General features: G+C 43.4%; 1 protein-coding gene and 1 pseudogene across 1 annotated transcript in view; both read left to right on the top strand.

Annotated features, from left to right (window-relative positions):
- The window catches only part of LOC143807689 (G-protein coupled receptor family C group 6 member A-like), a 66,048-nt gene that overhangs the window by 33,848 nt on the left and 12,943 nt on the right, over positions 1-19,257 (top strand). The window contains exons 3-4 of the mRNA XM_077289519.1: positions 4,556-5,383; positions 9,001-9,216. Coding sequence (XP_077145634.1) covers positions 4,556-5,383; positions 9,001-9,216 — 1,044 coding nt within the window. The remainder of the gene's footprint in view (positions 1-4,555; positions 5,384-9,000; positions 9,217-19,257) is intronic.
- LOC143809863 (glutamate--cysteine ligase regulatory subunit pseudogene) lies at positions 7,523-8,134 on the top strand (annotated as a pseudogene).

The following is a 19,257-nucleotide window of genomic DNA, read 5'->3' as shown; positions in this document are numbered from 1 at the left end:
CGTTATTAGAGGGAGCTGATAATAACAGCATGGCCACCTCTCCAGCACAAGCCTGGCCTGACGGGAGGCTACAGGCTGCACAGCTGCGGTACCTGTGTGAGGTGAATGCCCGGGTGCTGAGGGGAACAATACAGCGACACTTCAACCGCACCCGGCTGTGCCTTCCTAGGGACTGATTTTGTGATCACATCACTGGACTCACCGGCATTTCTTTACACTCCACAGACTCACATCTCCCTCTCTCCTGTCTGCTCCTCCCACATGAGTCACAGTCACACTCACTGAGCTCGCTGAATCTGATAGGCTGCAGGCGCCAGACAAGGAAGGAAAAAAAAAAAGAGTCGGTTCACTCACGCTGCAGAGCCGGCTCCCGGAACGCTGGCAGATAGAAATTTTAGTAAACGGCTGCCCCGTACCGGGTCGTACCGGCTGAATCCCACCCCTGATCATGCCCTTAGAGAAGGTCAAAACCAGAGATATTTGTGTAACTATGTGACTTTTGATTAACCAGGACACAGAGATCTCACTGCTGAAAATGACTGGTCAGGGAAAGGGGAGAAAGAGCTGTGTGTCATTACAAACAGCCTTGTATGTATCTCAGGTATCGGGGGTAAAAATGTGCCGTTATTGGGAATTGATGCAAAGTGTTGTATGTGACAAGCGCTGATCATACACTACAGGTCTCCTCTCACAGCATGACAGTGCTCCATAGGTTAGAAGGGGTTTGTGGATAATCTCCGCTCTGCCAACAGGATTTAAAAGATATATCCCAGTGTAGTAAAATGATTGGTTTATTTTGACGCATTTCAAAGTAGATCGCGGCCTGTGGCCGCGACCAATCAGCGATGCGGGATTTCCGTTACAGACAGGAAGACAGACAGACAAACAAACGGAAGTACCCCTTAGACAATTATATAGATAGATTATATTGTGTTGACCATATTCTCTTGATATTTGCATTTTTTATCCACTCTTTGCATATTTTTTTATATTATACTATATAATTGTCACTGGGGATCACGTCCATTTTCCAGCTGGTGATTCTAACCCCCCCCCCCCCCCCTTCCAAAAAAAATGTTTTATTTTTATGTTATCAATAAAGATATACCTTTTTACACTTTATACTATAGACTCTTGTATTCATTTTTTTGTCCTTTGTATGTATTCCATTGTATGTATATGCTTGAGTCAGGCAAGAAGAATTAGGCACAATTCCTCAACAGCAATGCATAGGATTAGCAATATTTTTTAGGAAGTGTTGGAAGGCCTTGTACAAAGCTGGTATTCTTTGTAAAGGTGGTGCAACAGTTTGAAAGGTCAACTACATTTCATGTCAGTGATAAAAGATTTCGATAACTTTGTTCATTAAACGCATTGTGTGATTACTTAGGTTCTCTTTGTGTTATATTACATACCAATATTAACTTTGCTTAAAGAACAGCTACTATTCATTGTAAGAGATAAACAACAAAAATCACCTGGGAGACTAATATTGGCAAATACTATTTCTCAGTGCAGTATAGAACAGCTCAACCAGAAATAATCTGCTACATGTGTATGTTATAGAAACATACAGTTGTGCTCAAAAGTTTACATACCCCGGCAGAATTTTTGCTTTCTTGGCCTTTTTTCAGAGAATATGAATGATAACACCAAAACTTTATCTCCACTCGTGGTTAGTGGCTGAGTGAAGCCATTTATTAATAAACTACTGTGTTTTCTCTTTTTAAATCATATTGACAGCCCAAAACATCCAAATGACCCTGATCAAAAGTTCATATACCCTGGTGATTTTGGCCTGATAACATGCACAAAAGTTGTCACAAATGGGTTTAAATGGCGACTAGATAGATAGTAGATAGATACTAGATAGTCAGATAGATGTTATTCAATTTACTTTAAGTCATTATTCATTAGTTTCTGTATCATATACTGCTTTCCCAAGACTGTGGGAATTCTACAGAATTATTGCACTAAATGTCATATTTGTGTGGAACAATCTGAGAATCCAGCAGCACTGAAAATAGTCACTAAATATAATTTTAATTTGGCAGTTCTGCTCATTTTAATCCAGCAGTGATATAAAACTAAATTATGCACAGACGATTAGACTAAGATTACAGTACCACACTGGGAGATAACCATTACTTTTTATTATTTTGAAAATTCATAACTATATTCCAAATAACCATAACATCCAGAAATATTGAATAAGATCATATTACAAACAAACAGATTAAATGTTATTTTATCAGTGAAAGCTTCTTGGTATTTATATAGCAAAATCATATTTGCAGAGTGATGGTTGGGGAAAAAAATTGTATATTGAGAAGGAGAAAAGTATGGTAATATGGCTCTTTCTTAATCAGTGATTTTTCTCATATGTAAAAAACAGTCTGTTTCATCAGTGTTTTTGGTCAGAAATCTCATCAGAGTTGGTCTGACTGGCAGTTTTTAACATCAGTTTCGTCAGCATTTCATCAGTTTATATAGTGGGAAAAAAATTGAGGGAGGTTTATAAAGCTTCTCCTATCAAACAGTCCTCGGAAAACAATTTTTTCACAACCTAATAGATGCGCTGATCAATATCAGAACAGTTTCTGTGTTTTGCTTTTGTGTGGATCATTAGGAAAATATGGGACATGTGAACTACCCTGTACACTATCATGAGTGCTATCAATGAAAAACACAGTTACTGCTAATATGAAATAAAAACCTACAGTTTGAAACAGCCCGTAACCCCTTCAGAACATACGTATATTTCCATCATATGTCGTGTCCCAAGGCTGTTAACCTAGTAAATCCTGCTGTCCGTCTCTGACAGTAACATTTAACATGCGCTGACAGGTGAGTGCGCCATTCCACACTCCCATCGACGTGCCCATGATGTGATCAATGGGTTGCTATGACAGCCGGGGGTCTGCTGATGACCAAGGTGCCTGTCATTAAGATCCTCTGTGAATGCCAGCCCATGCAGAAGCCCTGCTCTGTATAGCACGAGCAGTTGGATGATTGCAGCTTCAAGTCTCCTAAAGGGACTATTAAATACAATAAAAAAGTTTTAAAAAATATGTAAAAAATAAAAATTACAAAAGTTCATCACTCTTTTGCCCCATTGAAAATAAAACAATTACAAAATATGTGTATTTTTTTAACTTTTTTTATTACTACATTCAAAAATGTTTGATCTATCAAAATATTAAATAAATTAATCCAATTGGTAAACAGCTTGACAAAATGAAAATTAAAAATGCCAGACTTATGCATTTCTGGTGTAGCCCTGCAATAAAATGAAATAAGAAACTTCACCTCTGCCTCAAAATAGTATCAGTAAAAATGTCAGCTCAGGTTCCAAAAAAACAGCCCTCACTAAACTCCATATCCCCAAAAATGAAAACATTTTAGGTCTTGGAAAACGTCAACAAAAGCAAACTATTTTTTTCATACAAATTTCCAATTTTTTTTCACCACTTAAACAGAAAATAAAAGTTTGGTATCTGTGTAATCGTACTGACCTCGAGGTTGACCAGTCAGTTTTACCATACATTGAACATGGTAAATAAAAAACACAAAAAACAACAATCAAAATGCACTTTTTTTTTCAATTTTACAGCACTTTATTCCCATCTTCCAGTGTAATATATTGTAAACTCTATGGTGTTTTTACAACTTGTCCAACAAAAAACAAACTCTCATACGGCTATATTGAAAGAAAAAATTTAAAAAGTTGTGACTTGCTAAAAGGGTAGAAGAAAAAAAATGAAAATATCCCAGGGGCTTAAAGCGAACCTGTCACCAGGTTCGGCTGATATAAGATACCGCCGTCATATTTCATGGCGTATATACAGAATTCTATAATGCTGCATATAAGCGTTCAATCCAACCTGTAAGAGAAGATAAATAACTTTTACTATACTCACCTGCAGGGCGGTCCGGTCCGATGGACATCACTCTTCTTGGTCTGGCGCCTCCCATCTTATGATGCCGTCCTACTGCTTGCTTCGTGTGGATGACGCGTCTCTGCATTTTCCACACAATCTCCTCAGCATTGCGCTCCTGAGCAGGCTTACTTATGTGCCCTGTTGAGTGCAGTGCAAAGTACTGCTGTGCTCAGATGCCTGAAAAGGTCAGAGAGGCCCGGCACATGTGCACTGCAGTACTTTGCACTGCACTCAACAGGGCAGATAAGTACGCCTGTGCGGGAGCGTGGTGCTGATGAGACTGTGTGGATGACGCAGGGGCATATCACCCACACAAAGCAAGCAGAAGGACGGCGATCATAAGAAGATAGGAGGTGCCGGTCCCAGACCTGCGACACACATCGGACCAGACCACCCCGCAGGTGAGTATAATGAGTTATTTTCTTCTCTTACAGCTTGGGCTGGGGGCAGATATACAGCATTGTAGAATGCTGTATACAAGCCCTGAAAGGTGATAGCCGTATGTTATATCAGCCAAAACTGATGGCAGGTTACTTTTAAAGGGGGTTAAAGAAATTCTTTCATTTGATGATTGTTATTTTGTACAAAATAAAATCAAATATTTCTTTCCACAGATTAGCCATTCATCTTCTGCTGAAATACTGAGTGATAAATTTCGATTTCCTGCCTTCCTGAGGACAATACCAAATGATTCGTACCAAACTAAAGCCATGGCAAAACTCATTCATTTCTCTGGTTGGAATTGGATTGGACTTATAGTTATGGATGATGAATATGGGCGTTCAGCTCTAGAGCGCTTCGGCATCCATACTGATAAAATCAATGTCTGCATTGCTTTTAAAGAAATCATCCCTGCTTACCTGTCTGACAGCACATTAAAGACCCACATAGATGAAACCATCGACAAAATAATAAGTGAGCCCAGAGTTAACGTTATTGTCGTTTTTTTGAAATCTGCACTCTTAGTAAAGCTTTTTCAAAAAGTAATGGAGAAAAAAATACGAAAGACATGGATAGCTAGTGACAGCTGGTCAGTATCCAGTGAAATTAGCAGCATGCCAAACATTCAGGATATTGGACCAGTCATTGGATTTACATTCAAGAGTGGAGATACTACATCCTTTCAGGAATACATCATAAATCTAAATCAGCAAAAATTTGAGATGAATCGCCTGTTGGACCAATATGCAGTACTTTTGTCTGACTGTCCTAAGATTAAATACAACGAACTGTTTGGCTGCGTTACTAATTATTCCAAGGAGGTGATATTCAATAAAAAAAGGGTGGCATCCAAGTCTCTTAGACTTGATTTTCTTTCAGACACCATACATCCGGGGCTTCTCTACAGTACTCAACTGGCAGTGACTGCTATAGCACATGCAATTCGAAAGTTATGTTTGGATCGGAACTGCAAGAAAACAAATGCTTTTGCACCTTGGGAGGTATAGTAATATAGCAGGATGGGTAGAACTAGGAATCATGGCTTTCTGTTCATTCGATGTTAAAGCAAACAGCATGCTGGGATAAAACACTGAAAATTTGTAACATTTGTGCAACGTGAAGTTAAGCAAAGCTTCTACGACTTTTGGCTTTTTCATGCTTGTTCCGGCCAGATCCTCCAAAATGGGTGGAGCTGAGGTCAGACAAAGCCCAGTCATTTAATTCATTACCAGACATGGCATACTGTATGCCAGAAATCTTACTCAAGTCACTGACCGGAATACGATTTATGGCAAGGTGTACTCTACTTGTAAAATGAGCCTAATTAATTAAGTGGTGTGGGCATTAATAAATCAGGCTCCTCTTTATAAGCCAAGACCCTTCATTAAGACCCTTCATTGTACAAACACATTTATAATGAATTGGAACATTGTGTCTCTGCAAAAGACCACTATAGCTGTTTTTACACTGAAAGATAATCATTAACAAGTGTTAATAAAAATGCTCATTTCAGGTTTATTCTGCAGTGTAAACAGCTCATCAGGTGAAATGATCTTTTGCACTGCACAAAGAATCATCATTCTTAGTGCTGCATCATCCTGTGTAAACAGATCTCACACTGCCGAGAACTATGTAAGCCATTGCGCACTGAATATTCTACTATAGATCATTGAGGCCATATAATCTACTTTGGTCTGCTTATGTAAACCGGCTATGAAATAACAACCCATCGGTAAAGATTTACCAATCGTGCCACTGGTCTGTCCATGTAAGTAGAGAAAAAGATTATCCTAACAACAATAGCTTTTTGTGCTAGCTATTAGTGAGTGCAATTAAAGGGGTTTCCCCACAAACAAAGTTCATTTTAATTAATAGATTTTAGAATAATAGCTTCTACAATTTTATGTGTTAAGAAAAAATGTTCCCGTGCTGAGATAATCTTATAAATGTGTCCCTTCTGTGTGCTGTTTAATGGCTGTGTCTTACCATACAGGAACCTGGTGTGATCAAACCACATCTCCTGGTTGGCGGGGGGAAAGCAAAAGAGTATGAAGACATTACAGCAGGGTAGCTAGAAGGAATATAGAGCGCACATAGGGTCTTATCCGAGATAAAGGGAATATTTGTGAGAGATAGTATAAATTCACTCACCTATTATGGTTGTGTGAGACACAACCACTGCACTTAGCATGAAAGCCCCAATGTGATGATCCTTTGCTAGGTGAAGAGAATGGGGCATCAGACTGCGCTGCTCGCCTGTCAGGATAATGTACCAGAGAAGTCCAAGTAGATGTAATAGAGAATAGACTTTATTTCTATGCGTTTCGTGGTGATCACACCACTTCATCAGGACAATATAGACCAGTGTTCCCCAACTCCGGTCCTCAAGAGCCACCAACAGATCTCCTTAGTATTGCCCAGGCGATAATTGCATCAGCTGCACGGGCAATAATTCCATCACCTGTGCAATACTAAGGAAATCCTGAAAACATGACCTGTTGGTGGCTCTTGAGGACGGGAGTTGGGGAATACTGGTATAGACTGTCCTGAGGAAGTGGTGTGATTACCACGAAACGCGTAGAAATAAAGTCTATTCTCTATTACATCTACTTGGATTTCTCTGGTACATTATCCTGACAGGCGAGCAGCGCAGTCTGATGCCCCATTCTCTTTACCTAGCAAAGGGACATTACAGCAGATCACAGCTGATTCTTTCTGTGAGGTAAAATATCTCCTTGCCTGTTATAAAACACCTCACAGAAAGAATCAGCAGTGATACCCTGCTGTGATGCCTGTATACACTATTGCTTCCTCCCCTGCCCAGGAGATATGGTGCACTCCAGGTGGCGCTGTTGTACATGGAGATCCGTGGGCAGCTTGTAGCAGTCAGTATGGAGCACATGTAGTGGCAGTACGTCGGAGACTCACAGTTACACAGCACTGCTGGACGGTTGCCGAGTCATTGTGCTGCAGCAGATGCACTATATAAAGAGCGCAGGCGGAGCTCCGCACATTAGACATTGGCTCAGGACACGTTCACACCGGTATCTGCACACACTAGGGACAAGGACACCGATAGCGGCGCAGCCAGGACCCTGCTAGACACTGCAGTCACCCTGCACCTGCACAAGGGCAACCTGATGAACTGGGGATGGCTGAAGAAATGTGCGGTCAGCACCAGCGAGGAGTTGGGCAACTGTATAAGAACAACTCTACATAAATGGAGCCTGAAAGTTAGTCCACATCTAGGGCAGGAATCTCCAAATACACTGGAATGTGCCATGACCCTGGCACTGGAAACCATAAACCCTGAAGAGAAGGATGAAATGAAAGTGTCTGTAAAGCTGTTTATTTTGGGCAATGGCCTCTCGTCTATCAGACAAGCTGTAGACATGGCCTGTTCCACCCTCGCTGTTAATCAGTTGGATTCTGTGATCATGGCGCCACCTGCTTTGGAAGATGGATTAACACTTATCTTGAAACATTTGCAGCCTTACTGCAGGGAACTGGAAAGTCTGGTACAAGACAATAAAGTAGTTGCTAAAGGGAGACCAGATTTAAATAAAGGACTATTGGGACAGCTTTACCTCTGGACACAGATAAAGCCCAGTAGTAAACAAGTGAAACTAGCATCATGCTGCATCAGCGATTCCGAAGAAATCTTAAGTGAAGAAAGTTTTCAAGACACTCTTAAAGAAGGCATCCAAGGAGCCCAAGTGGATGGCTGGTCACCAGAATGGATCTTGCGCTAATCTGTCATTGTGACAACTGTTACACAGCACATAACAGGGTCACATTTATAAGAATAACTATACACGTAGAACTTGTGTGTCAATAACTGCCTTCTGGTCATCTGTCAGCAGTCCTCCCCATGATTGAGGAGCCTACTGAAACAGATTAAGGGACCTTTTTAAACACTTAGGAAGCCTTTACAGGTGTTTTTGTTAATTATTTTAATTTACTGAGATAATGACTTTTGGTTTTCATTGGCTGTAAACCGTAATCATCAACATTAACACAAATAAACACTTGAAATAGATCACTCTGTAATGACTCTATATAATACATGAATTTCACTTCTCGTAGTGAAGATCTGAAATAAATTAAGTTTTTGATCCTATTCTAATTTAGTGAGAAGCACTTTTACTAGAGGCATTGAATTCAGTAAGTGACATGTGCCTGTTATTGAATTCGGTGACATATACTTTGTCAAGGCCACACCAGTCCATATGAATCAGCCCCTGAAAGAAATGACATGCTGCAGATTTGAAAAAGTGCATTAAGGGTTAAAATACACAAAGAAAAAAAAAAGCAGCATGTACATGATATATTAGAAATATCATTAATTTTTCCTGGTACTGTAAAATGCAGCATTTTTTAAGCACTGAAAAATGCACTGAATAAATGCTGCAAATGCTCAACATTTTTACAAACCTGATAGTGAGTATCATTTCAATTTCTACTAGTTTAAGATTTTGGTTAACGTTAAAAGGACTGGACAACCTGTTATGAGGATTGTAAACTTTCTTTACACTGTTTTCAGTACTGCCACTTTTGAATATTAAGATTGATTTTTGTTTTTGTCTAAATTCTCCTATGTATTCATCCACTTTTACAGCTTTTACAGTCACTGAAAGATGTAAACTTTACCTACATGGGAAGAACTATTAATTTTGACTCCAATGGAGATGCCAATACTGGATATGATATACTGATCTGGAAATTGGTAGATGATGGAAAGATTAATTTCACTGTATTTGCTGAATATGATACCAATAAAGACCTCTTCATATTCATCAGCCAGGATAAACAGAAGGAGTTCAGTCTTTTGAAGGTAAAGTAAAAACCATAATTTTGAATATTACAGAATTTTGAAGAAAAAATGCTAAATTAACTCAAGTATTAAAGTGAAAAAATACGAATGTTATGACTATAGACATAAACCCAATTTTTATCAGCCGTGACTCGAAAGTTAGCTAATCCAAACATACATATTGTAAAACATGTGGCTGTAAAACCAGTCTGGCTGTGCTTCTCCTTGTAGGAAACTACAGCACTGGACTGAAGATCTCCAAGTCAATCTGGTTTAGGTACAATACAGGTCAGAAAATGCAGCTCTCACAAATATTATGTTGTCAGCTTTAGATCAGGTTCACAAGTTTAGTTAGTGCAATTTTTATGTGCTTGTATCTTAGTCAAAACCAGGATTGGATTCATAAGAGAGAAAATAGGGTCTAAGGGATAATTTCTCTCCTTGCGCAGAGTAGCGTGCCTGACGTGGTTTGTAAGGAGACTTATCGGCCTTGCAGTGCCCTGCTGGGAAACAAATATGCAATTTGCCTCTTCAGAGAAGAAAAGGACTTGAACTCTAGTGCCATTTGCAGGAAGTAGGAATCCTAAAAGTCAATGTCAACCCTTTAATGAGCATTGTCACATGACTTAGGATAAAAGCCAAATCAGAGTCTTTATTCATAAACACGTGTTTCGGGGTGTTTACTAGTGATGGGCGAGCACTAAAATACTCAGGCGCTCGTTGCTCGGTTTGAGCAAATTGGAATGCTCGAGTGCTCCAATCTAGCAAGAAACCCAATGTAAGTCTATGGGAAAACTGAGCATTTTTGCTGCGACACCCCCCCCCCCCCCCCCCCCCGAGGGTCCATTCAGGGTCTACAAACATTTGAAATTGATGGGAACAGTTCCCAAATGACACGGGAACATCATGGTAAAGCATTTCTGACTCCCAGGTCACAGCTGTGAACAATGTTATCAGAGTTTTACGACACTTTTACAGGTGCACAATATAACATACAAAAACTAAAGGTACCTTCACACTAAGCGACTTTGCAGCGAGAAAGACGACGATCCGTGACGTTGCAGCGTCCTGGATAGCGATCTCGTTGTGTTTGACACGCAGCAGCGATATTATTCTTTAACTACATAAATAGTAAGAAACTAAAAAATGATAGTGTTGGCCCCCTTAAAAATAGTCTGGGTGAAATGGTGGATGAGGATGAGGAAAAAGCCAATATGCTAAATGACTTTTTTTCATCAGTATTTACAAAAGAAAATCCCATGGCAGCCAATATGACTAGTGATAAAAATTCCCAATTAAATGTTACCTGCTTAACCCAGCAGGAAGTACGGCGGCGTCTAAAAATCACAAAAATTTACAAATCTCCGGGCCCGGATGGGATACACCCCCGAGTACTGCAGGAACTAAGTACAGTCATTGATAGACCGTTATTTTTAATCTTTAAAGAGTCCATAATAACAGGGTCTGTACCACAGGACTGGCGTATAGCAAATGTGGTGCCAATATTTAAAAAGGGGACAAAAACTGAACTCGGAAATTATAGGCCAGTAAGCTTAACCTCTACTGTGGGTAAAATCCTGGAGGGCATTCTAAGGGATGCTATACTGGAGTATCTGAAGAGGAATAACCTCATGACCCAGTATCAGCACGGGTTTACTAGGGACCGTTCATGTCAGACTAATTTGATCAGCTTCTATGAAGAGGTAAGTTCCGGACTGGACCAAGGGAGCCCAGTGGATGTAGTGTACATGGACTTTTCAAAAGCTTTTGATACGGTGCCACACAAAAGGTTGTTACATAAAATGAGAATAATGGGGATAGGGGAAAATATGTGCAAGTGGGTTGAGAGCTGGCTCAGGGATAGGAAACAAAGTGTGGTTATTAATGGAGCACACTTGGACTGGGTCGCGGTTAGTAGTGGGGTACCACAGGGGTCAGTATTGGGCCCTCTTCTTTTTAACATATTTATTAATGACCTTGTAGGGGGCATTCAGAGTAGAATTTCAATATTTGCAGATGACACTAAACTCTGCAGGGTAATCAATACAGAGGAGGACAATTTTATATTGCCGGATGATTTATGTAAACTAGAAGCTTGGGCTGATAAATGGCAAATGAGCTTTAATGGGGATAAATGTAAGGTCATGCAATTGGGTAGAAGTAATAAGATGTATAACTATGTGCTTAATCTAAAACTCTGGGTAAAACTGTCAATGAAAAGGACCTAGGTGTATGGGTGGATGACAAACTCATATTCAGTGGCCAGTGTCAGGCAGCTGCTACAAAGGCAAATAAAATAATGGGATGCATTAAAAGAGGCATAGATGCTCATGAGGAGAACATAATTTTACCTCTATACAAGTCACTAGTGCGACCACACTTAAAATACTGTGCACAGTTCTGGTCTCCGGTGTACAAGAAAGACATAGCTGAACTGGAGCGGGTGCAGAGAAGAGCAACCAAGGTTATTAGAGGACTGGGGGGTCTGCAATACCAAGATAGGTTATTACACTTGGGGCTATTTAGTTTGGAAAAACGAAGGCTAAGGGGTGATCTTATGTTAATATATAAATATATGAGGGGGCAGTACAAAGACCTTTCTGATGATCTTTTTAATCATAGACCGGTGACAGGGACAAGGGGGCATCCTCTACGTCTGGAGTAAAAAAGGTTTAAGCATAAAAACAGACGCGGATTCTTTACTGTAAGAGCAGTGAGACTATGGAACTCTCTGCCGTATGATGTTGTAATGAGTGATTCATTACTTAAATTTAAGAGGGGACTGGATGCCTTTCTGGAAAAGTATAATGTTACAGGTTATATATACTAGATTCCTCGATAAGGCGTTGGGCCAGGGAACTAGTCTGATTGCCGTATGTGGGGTCGGGAAGGAATTTTTTTCCCCATGGTGGAGCTTACTCTTACCACATGGGGTTTTTTGCCTTCCCCTGGATCAACATGTTAGGGCATGTTAGGTTAGGCTATGGGTTGAACTAGATGGACTTAAAGTCTTCCTTCAACCTTAATAACTATGTAACTATGTAACTATGGATAACGCTGTGATATCGCTGGTCGGAGCTAGAAGTCCAGAACTTTATTTCGTCGCTGATCACCCGCTGCCCATCGCTGGATCGGCGTGTGTGACGCCGATCCAGCGATGTGTTCACTTGTAACCAGGGTAAATATCGGGTTACTAAGCGCAGGGCTGCAGAGTGTAGGCAGTGTGATGACATAGGTCTCTGTCCCCACCATCTTAGACAAGGGCATGGCAGTGATTGGCTTGCTGTCTGTGGCGTCACAGGGGCTATAAAGGGGCGTGCACGCCGACCGCCATCTTACTTCTGCCGATCTGAGCATAGGGAGAGTTTGCTGCAGTTAGTCAGAAGCAGGGACACAGGGAGGAAATATAAACCCCCAAACCGCTTGTGCTGGAGCAATTTTCACTGTCCCACACCACCTTTTTGTGCAGGGACAGTGGAGGTCGTATTTTAGTACAGCAGCTGCATAGCTGTGTGCACGGTGCTGTGCAAACCAACTGCTTCTTTCAAAGCAAAAATCCTGTTGCTCCTTTCTGCACAGTTACCTGTCTTGTTTATTTGTCCACACCTTTTTGTTCTGAAGTCCTTTTTATTGCTGCCATACTTGTCCTGAGATCATTGTAGGGTCTAGGGAGTGTGTTATTGCAGTAATTTTTTTTTTTTTTTATAATAATTACAGCCACTTTCTGCCACATTCATAGTGTTGTGTTATACCACTGTGCCAGAGTTGTGGTTCAGTTTCTCCCCCCAAAAGTGAGATAGTAATTCTCACACAGTTTATATTCTGCAGTACTGCTAGTGTGTCATATATCAGGCAGCCACTTTCTGCCACGTTCATAGTGTTGTGTTATACCACTGGGCAACAGTTGTGGTTCAGTGTCTCCCCCCAAAAAATGAGGAAGTCTGGTGGAAGAGGCCGTGGGGGGGGGGTTGCCAGCTAGTACTGATGGTGGTGGTGGTGCTGCATCTGGTGGTAGTGGCAAAAGCACAGTAGCACCTAAGGCTGGAGGTGTTGAGCCTGCGTCATTGTCTGGCTACACTAGGCCTCGAAGGCTCCCTTACCTGGGAGTAGGAAAACAGCTTTTAAAGCCGGAGCAGCAGGAAAAAGTTTTGTCTTTCCTTGCTGACTCAGCCTCTTGCTCTTTCACCTCCTCTTCCCAAAGTTCAAAATCTAAGAGCAGCCAGTCGTCAGTGGATGCTTCCGGTCCGGAAAAAGACGTTTCCTTGTGTCCTTCTCCCAAACCAAAAGTGAAGGATGCGTCAGGTGACACTACAGGTTACTCCATGGAGCTCTTTACCCATACCGTGCCAGGGTTAGAAAGGGAAATTGTACACTGCCCATTACAAGAAGGATCGGACATGGAGTGCACTGATGCACAGCCACAGCTAGATTATGATGCTGTTCCAATGACTCAGATCACTACATTGACCTCGCAGTTTCCTGAGCCAGAATCTGACCCCGATGAGACTATGGTGCCCTGTCCCGAACGCTATAGCACCGGCTTACACGGTGACACTGAGGAAGGTGCACATGACATTGTGGAGGAGGAGGTGATAGATGACCCAGTTCTTGACCCAGATTGGCAGCCATTGGGGGAAGAGGGTGCTGCTGGCACTAGCTCACAAGCGGAGGAGGGTTATCCGCAGCAACACCAATCTACATCGCAACAGCTATCATCAGCCAGGCCCGTATCAGGCCCAAAACGTGTGACAAAAACAGTTTTGGGACAGCATGGCCAACCGCTGAAAGTTGCACAGCGTGCAATGCCTGAAAAGGAATTACATAGTAGGAAGAGTGCAGTGTGGCATTTTTTTGACCAAGATCCCAATGATCAGTCTAAAGTGATCTGTAAGAAATGCCCAAAGACCTTTAGCAGAGGGAAGATTCTTCAAAATTTAAATACAACATGCATGCGTAGACATTTAACCAGCATGCACTTGCAAGCCTGGACTAATTACCAAACGTCCTGTACCGTTGGTGCACCTGGTCAGAATGAAGGTAGTCAGCAACACTACATTGCTTCCCTCACTGTAAGCCCACCGGTTCGGACACCACCAGCAGCAAATGTGGAGGGATTGTCGCAAGGCCAAAGCAGGCAGGGAATCAGAAGGTTATTGGTAGGAAGCACTGTATGTAGGCCAACATCACCAACTGTCTCTCAATCCGCCATGTCCACCACCACCACCACCGCTAGTTCCACCATCTGCAGGTCTCCTGTCCAGCTCACCCTAGAAGAGACTCTTGTGAGGAAAAGAAAGTACTCATCCTCTCATCCGCGTACACAGGGTTTGAACGCCCACATTGCCAGATTAATCTCGTTAGAGATCATGCCCTACCGGTTGGTCGAAAGCAAAGTTTTCAAAGACCTGATGGCCTACGCAGTACCACGCTATGACCTACCCAGTCTCCACTTATTTGCGAGAAAAGCCATCCTAGCCCTCCACCAGCATGTCAAAGACCGCATTGTCCATGCACTGAGGCAGTCTGTCAGTGGAAAGGTGCACCTCACCACAGATGCATGGACCAGTAGGCATGGCCAGAGACGTTACGTGTCCATCACGGCACACTGGGTTAATGTGGTGGATGCAGGGTCCACAGGGGACAGCCATAGTGGGACAGTTCTGCCTAGCCCACTGTCTAGGAAACAGTTGGCAGTAGGCGTTCGACACCCCTCCTCCTCCTCCTCCAGAAGTGACAGCTCGTCCACAGAGTGCAGTCGCCTGGCAACTCCATCCGCAGCTTCCAGTGTTGCACACGAGGTGTCTCATTATGGAACAGCTAGTGGTAAGCGTCAGCAGGCTGTGTTGGAAATGAAGTGTTTGGGAGACAACAGACACACCAAGGAAGTACTGGCCGAGTTCTTGCAGCAAGAAAGTGAGTCATGGCTGGGCACTGTACATCTTGAGGCAGGCAAGGTAGTCAGTGATAACGGAAGAAATTTTATGGCTGCCATAGCCCTTTCACAACTTAAACACATACCTTGCTTGGCTCACACTTTGAACCTGGTGGTGCAGTTCTTCCTGAAAAATTATCCGGAGTTACCAGCCCTGCTCCTGAAGGTGCGAAAACTTTGTTCGCACATCCGCCGGTCGCCCGTACACTCCAGCCGTATGCTGAACCATCAGCGATCGCTAAATCTTCCACAGCAACGCCTAATTATAGATGTTGCAACAAGGTGGAACTCCACACTGCACATGGTTCAGAGGCTGTGTGAACAGAGGCGTGCTGTCATTTATTTGTGGGTGGATACGCATACACGGGCAGGCAGTTGGATGGCAGACATGGAGTTGTCTGGTGTGCAGTGGTCGAAGCTACAAGACCTCTGTCAAGTCCTTCAGTGTTTTGAGGAATGCACACGGCTGGTAAGTGCTGACGACGCCATCATAAGCATGAGCATCCCACTTATGCGTCTGCTGATGCAAAGTTTGACGCATATTAAGGAGCAGGCGTCTGCAGCCGAGGAGGAGGGAAGCCTTGATGACAGTCAGCCATGGTCTGGTCAGGGAACTGTCCAGGACGAGGTGGCGGATGAAGAGGATGAGGAGGAGGATGATGGGGCTGAATATGTATGGGAGGAGAGAGCTTCTCAGGGGGCAATAGAAACTGGTGCCGTTGCAAGGTCTGGTACAGGTTTCTTGCGGGACACTTGTGATGTAGATTTGCAAGAAAGTGCTCCTCAACCGAGCAGAAGCAGTGAATTGACACCTGGAACATTGGCCCACATGGCTGAGTATGCCTTGTGTATCCTAAAAAGGGACCCCCGCATTGTCAAAATGATGACCGATGACGAATACTGGTTAGCCTGCCTAATGGATCCACGCTACAAAGGGAAATTGCAAAATATCATGCCACATGAGAACCTAGAGCAAATATTGGCTACCAAACAAGCAACTCTTGTAGACCGTTTGGTTTTGGCATTCCCAGCACACAGCGGCGGTGATGGTCTCACACGAGCCGTAGGGGGCAACATGGCAGAGGTGCTAGCGGTGCAGAAATCCGAAGTGGCGTTGGACAGAGGGGTTTTATGACAAGGTTGTGGAGTGATTTTTCAATGACCGCTGATACGACAGGGGCAGCTGCATCGATTCAAAGTGACAGGAGACAGCATTTGTCCAGTATGGTTACAAACTACTTTTCCTCACTTATCGATGTTCTCCCTCACAGGTCATTCCCCTTTGATTACTGGGCATCTAAACTAGACACCTGGCCTGAATTGGCAGAATATGCATTACAGGAGCTCGCTTGCCCTGCTGCCAGTGTGCTATCAGAAAGAGTCTTCAGTGCTGCTGGTTCAATACTGACCGAAAAAAGGACACATCTGGCTACCCAAAATGTTGATGATCTAACCTTCATTAAAATGAACCAATCATGGATTTCACATTCTTTTGCCCCACCTTCCCCTAATGACACATAATTTTCCTTTAAAAAGGTCTTGCTTTTGGACTCCTCTTACTCACTGCTCCGATTCCTCCATTTGCTGCTGCTGAATGTCCACCATAGGCCATTTTTAACACCTCCCTAAATGGGCTGACTCCCCCCACGGGCCCGTGGTCAACACTTGGCGCCAGCACCCGTGCGAGTGCCGTTTGCCTGGACAGGCGGGTGTGCCCACTTTTGGCCGACGGCACTGGCACAGGGTCCCTCATCATACAATTAAGTGTCTCTGGCGGTGGGGATGCACACCCAATGTCAGACACACCATCGTAATATGAGGGGCCCTGGGCCAGTACCGCAGCCCACGAGAGAGTGTTCCCCCCAGCTCAAACAGTGCTCCACTGCTGTTTAGTCGGTGCTGTTAAATCCTTCAATGGCACTGCCAATACAAATTGAGAGATGATAGTAAATATATACAGGGACCATGCCCTCCATTTTGACCTGTGAATACTGTGCGCGAACTACCACTGTCTGGTACTCAGCAGAGGAACCCACCCCTGTACGTTGCTTTGCCACCTGTTTATTTACGAACATTTTCTTTGCAGACATTTAGCCAGCTTTACTATTTAGGCCAACGTACTGTGTCAGCCACTTATTCCAGTTGTCCTCCACTGAACAAAGCAGTGCCGCCAGTTTACTCCTGTTACCAGTTTAGAACTGCATTGAGCCAACTTTTTTATTTTAGGCCTAGTAAGTCTGTCTGCGCCACTCCTAGCAATCGTCCTCCGCTGACCAAACCAGTGCTGCCTGTGTACCCGTTACCCATTTTGAACTGCATTGAGCCAACTTTTTTATTTTAGGCCTAGTAAGTCTGTCTGCGCCACTCCTACTAATCGTCCTCCGCTGACCAAAACAATGCTGCCTGTGTACCCGTTAACCATTTTGAACTGCATTGAGCCTACTTTTTTATTTTAGGCCTAGTAAGTCTGTCTGCGCCACTCCTAGCAATCGTCCTCCGCTGACCAAACCAGTGCTGCCTGTGTACCCCTGTTACCCATTTTAAACTGCATTGAGCCAACTTTTTTATTTTAGGCCTACTAAGTCTGTCTGCGCCACTCCTAGCAATCGTCCTCCGCTGACCAAACCAGTGCTGCCTGTGTACCCGTTACCCATTTTAAACTGCATTGAGCCAACTTTTTTATTTTAGGCCTAGTAAGTCTGTCTGCGCCACTCCTACTAATCATCCTCCGCTGACCAAAACAATGCTGCCTGTGTACCCGTTACCCATTTTGAACTGCATTGAGCCAACTTTTTTATTTTAGGCCTAGTAAGTGTCTGCGCCACTCCTAGCAATCGTCCTCCGCTGACCAAACCAGTGCTGCCTGTGTACCCCTGTTACCCATTTTAAACTGCATTGAGCCAATTTTTTTATTTTAGGCCTAGTAAGTCTGTCTGCGCCACTCCTACTAATCGTCCTCCGCTGACCAAAACAATGCTGCCTGTGTACCCGTTACCCATTTTGAACTGCATTGAGCCAACTTTTTTATTTTAGGCCTAGTAAGTCTGTCTGCGCCACTTCTACTAATCGTCCTCCGCTGACCAAAACAATGCTGCCTGTGTACCCGTTAACCATTTTGAACTGCATTGAGCCTACTTTTTTATTTTAGGCCTAGTAAGTCTGTCTGCGCCATTCCTAGCAATCGTCCTCCGCTGACCAAACCAGTGCTGCCTGTGTACCCCTGTTACCCCTGTCTGTCTGGGCCACTCCAGTCCTGACAATCGTCCTCCGCTTAACAACACTCTGCCGCATGTGTACCCCAGTAACCAATTTTAAACTGCATTGAGCCAACTTTTTTAATTTAGGCCTACTACCTGTGTCTGTCTGAGCCACTCAATACAGCTGTCCTTCACTGCACAAAGCAGAGCCTCAATTTGCAGCCGATATCACATATTAAAGTGCATTTGGCCTACTAGTTTGGTTGGGCCTACTAACGGTGTCTGCCGCTCCTTGCTGTTCTCCTCCACTGAACAAAGCAGTGCTGCCTGTTTACTCCTGTTACCAATTTTGAACTGCATTTAGCCTACTTTATTCTTTGGGCCTATATCTGTGTTTCCTCCTCATCCTGCCCATTGCCCAGCCACTGCTAGATGAGTCTGCCGGTACATTGACCCAGACCACTACATTCCCCTTGCACTCTACATAGCCAGTATCTGACCCTGCAGAAAGTCTGGTTCCCCTTCCCGCATACTATACCACCTTACACGGGGACAAAGAGGAAGGTGCAGATGAAAGTGCAGGTTCCTTCAACAGGTGGGGGGGCATACTCGTTGGCGACGTCACTGGCACAGGGCCCCTCATAGTACGCAATAGTGTCTCTGCCGGTGGGAGGCGCCCCCGCCGTCAATCACTACACCGTATTTTGAGGGGCCCTGTGCCAGTGGCAATGCGAACGAGTGTGCCCCCCCTGCTTGCTCAGGATCACAGCACTTGCAAAGTGCACGCTGTGGAGGGGCTGCGTCCTGTGCTTCTCAGGTAAATCATTTATTATATTGTCTACCAATGGGTTCTACATTAGTATAGTAGCCTGAGTCTAGCCAGTTCAGAGATCTACAGCATGGACTTATCCTGATTATTTGTAATTATTGTTA

This window comes from Ranitomeya variabilis, chromosome 2 (assembly GCF_051348905.1).
Source record: "Ranitomeya variabilis isolate aRanVar5 chromosome 2, aRanVar5.hap1, whole genome shotgun sequence".
NCBI lineage: Eukaryota > Metazoa > Chordata > Amphibia > Anura > Dendrobatidae > Ranitomeya > Ranitomeya variabilis.
This window is presented reverse-complemented; position numbering and strand designations above follow the sequence as displayed.